At 30.5% G+C, this 1,299-nt stretch overlaps 1 protein-coding gene across 1 annotated transcript in view; it reads right to left on the minus strand.

Moving 5' to 3' along the window:
- ALX1 (ALX homeobox 1) overlaps positions 1 to 1,299 on the minus strand; it is a 37,411-nt gene that overhangs the window by 24,332 nt on the left and 11,780 nt on the right. Inside the window, exon 3 of the mRNA XM_011988658.1 lies at positions 482 to 610. Coding sequence (XP_011844048.1) covers positions 482 to 610 — 129 coding nt within the window. The remainder of the gene's footprint in view (positions 1 to 481; positions 611 to 1,299) is intronic.

Below are 1,299 nucleotides of genomic sequence, written 5' to 3' on the forward strand. Positions count from 1 at the left end.
AAAAAAAAAAAAAATAGAAAAAGAGACATATTTTTAAGTGGAGTTAAGGGCTTAATAGGCCACATTTGACATCAGGTTTTAGTATAGTTCATAAAACAATATCCACAGAGATTGCATGCCAGGCAACACTCTATGTACAGTATTTTTAAAAGTTAACAAAGGGAGAGAGTCTGAGTAATTAGAATGTAGAATAATTAAAATACCTGTATCATTAAATGATGCTATTTCATTTGTTGCAATATGCAACAAAATTCAAAAGAAAAAAATACCCTGAAATATTTTTAAATGAATGACTCTGTAAGAAAAACAAGAAAATAATTTAGAAAAATTAAAACTTAGCAGACAGGAAGAATGTTTTCTGAAGCTTAAATTTTCATTCTTGACTATTATATCACATAAAATAAAGCCTATGATAACCATTTTAAGAATACACAAACCAAATCTACTTTTCTTGAACAGTATTCTGTGTAGTTTAGCATACCTGTGGGTAGCTGTCAGTCCTTGGCAAAACTGATATATCATAGGTGGCAGCAAAATGGCTTTTCGCTTGTTGTATTTGGCCATAACGTTCCCTTTTTCTCCATTTGGCCCTTCGATTTTGAAACCAAACCTAATTGTTTAATAAAAAGTAGAATTTTAGCTAAGGAATATTTGATAAAGCAAATGTGATGTTAAAAGACATCAAACCAGAAAGGTAAACCAGGTTAAAAAAGTTACTTAAAAAGAAATGTATTTATGTTCAAAAAGGATCCACAAATTTTACTTTTTCTTGTATCTTGATGTGGTAAGTGATTTGCCCATGAGGCAAAATAATTTAATAGAAAGAGGCAGGAGACTTTCGGGAAATACATCTGATATGTCTGAGCCTCTGTTTTCTCATTTAGGGAAAACAAAAAGGAATCAGATTGTATGTTCCATTGTCATGGATAAGTCTCCTTTAAGAGGATACTGCAAGTCTGGAAGACATATCCGCCATAACGTAAACCCAGCCAATCTATAAGCAAATTAATATCTGAGTCTATTAAAAATTATCTTTAAAATATGTCACAAAAGTGAAAGCTCTTCTCGGTTGTGTTCATACCTATGTAATCTTTTAAAAATTTAAACATAAAGATTGCACCTAAATATATGGCAGCAGCAGGAACATCATGATTATCTAGAAATAGGAAAAAATGAGATTACATATTTTAATAAGGATGATGAAAAGGAATCATCTAAAGTTGAACTATGGTTTTAAAATAAGCATGGTAAAAAGGAATCATCTGAAGTTGAACTATGGTTTTAAAATAAGCATGGTAA

Source organism: Mandrillus leucophaeus, unplaced genomic scaffold (assembly GCF_000951045.1).
Source record: "Mandrillus leucophaeus isolate KB7577 unplaced genomic scaffold, Mleu.le_1.0 Scaffold334, whole genome shotgun sequence".
In the NCBI taxonomy this organism is placed as follows: domain Eukaryota; kingdom Metazoa; phylum Chordata; class Mammalia; order Primates; family Cercopithecidae; genus Mandrillus; species Mandrillus leucophaeus.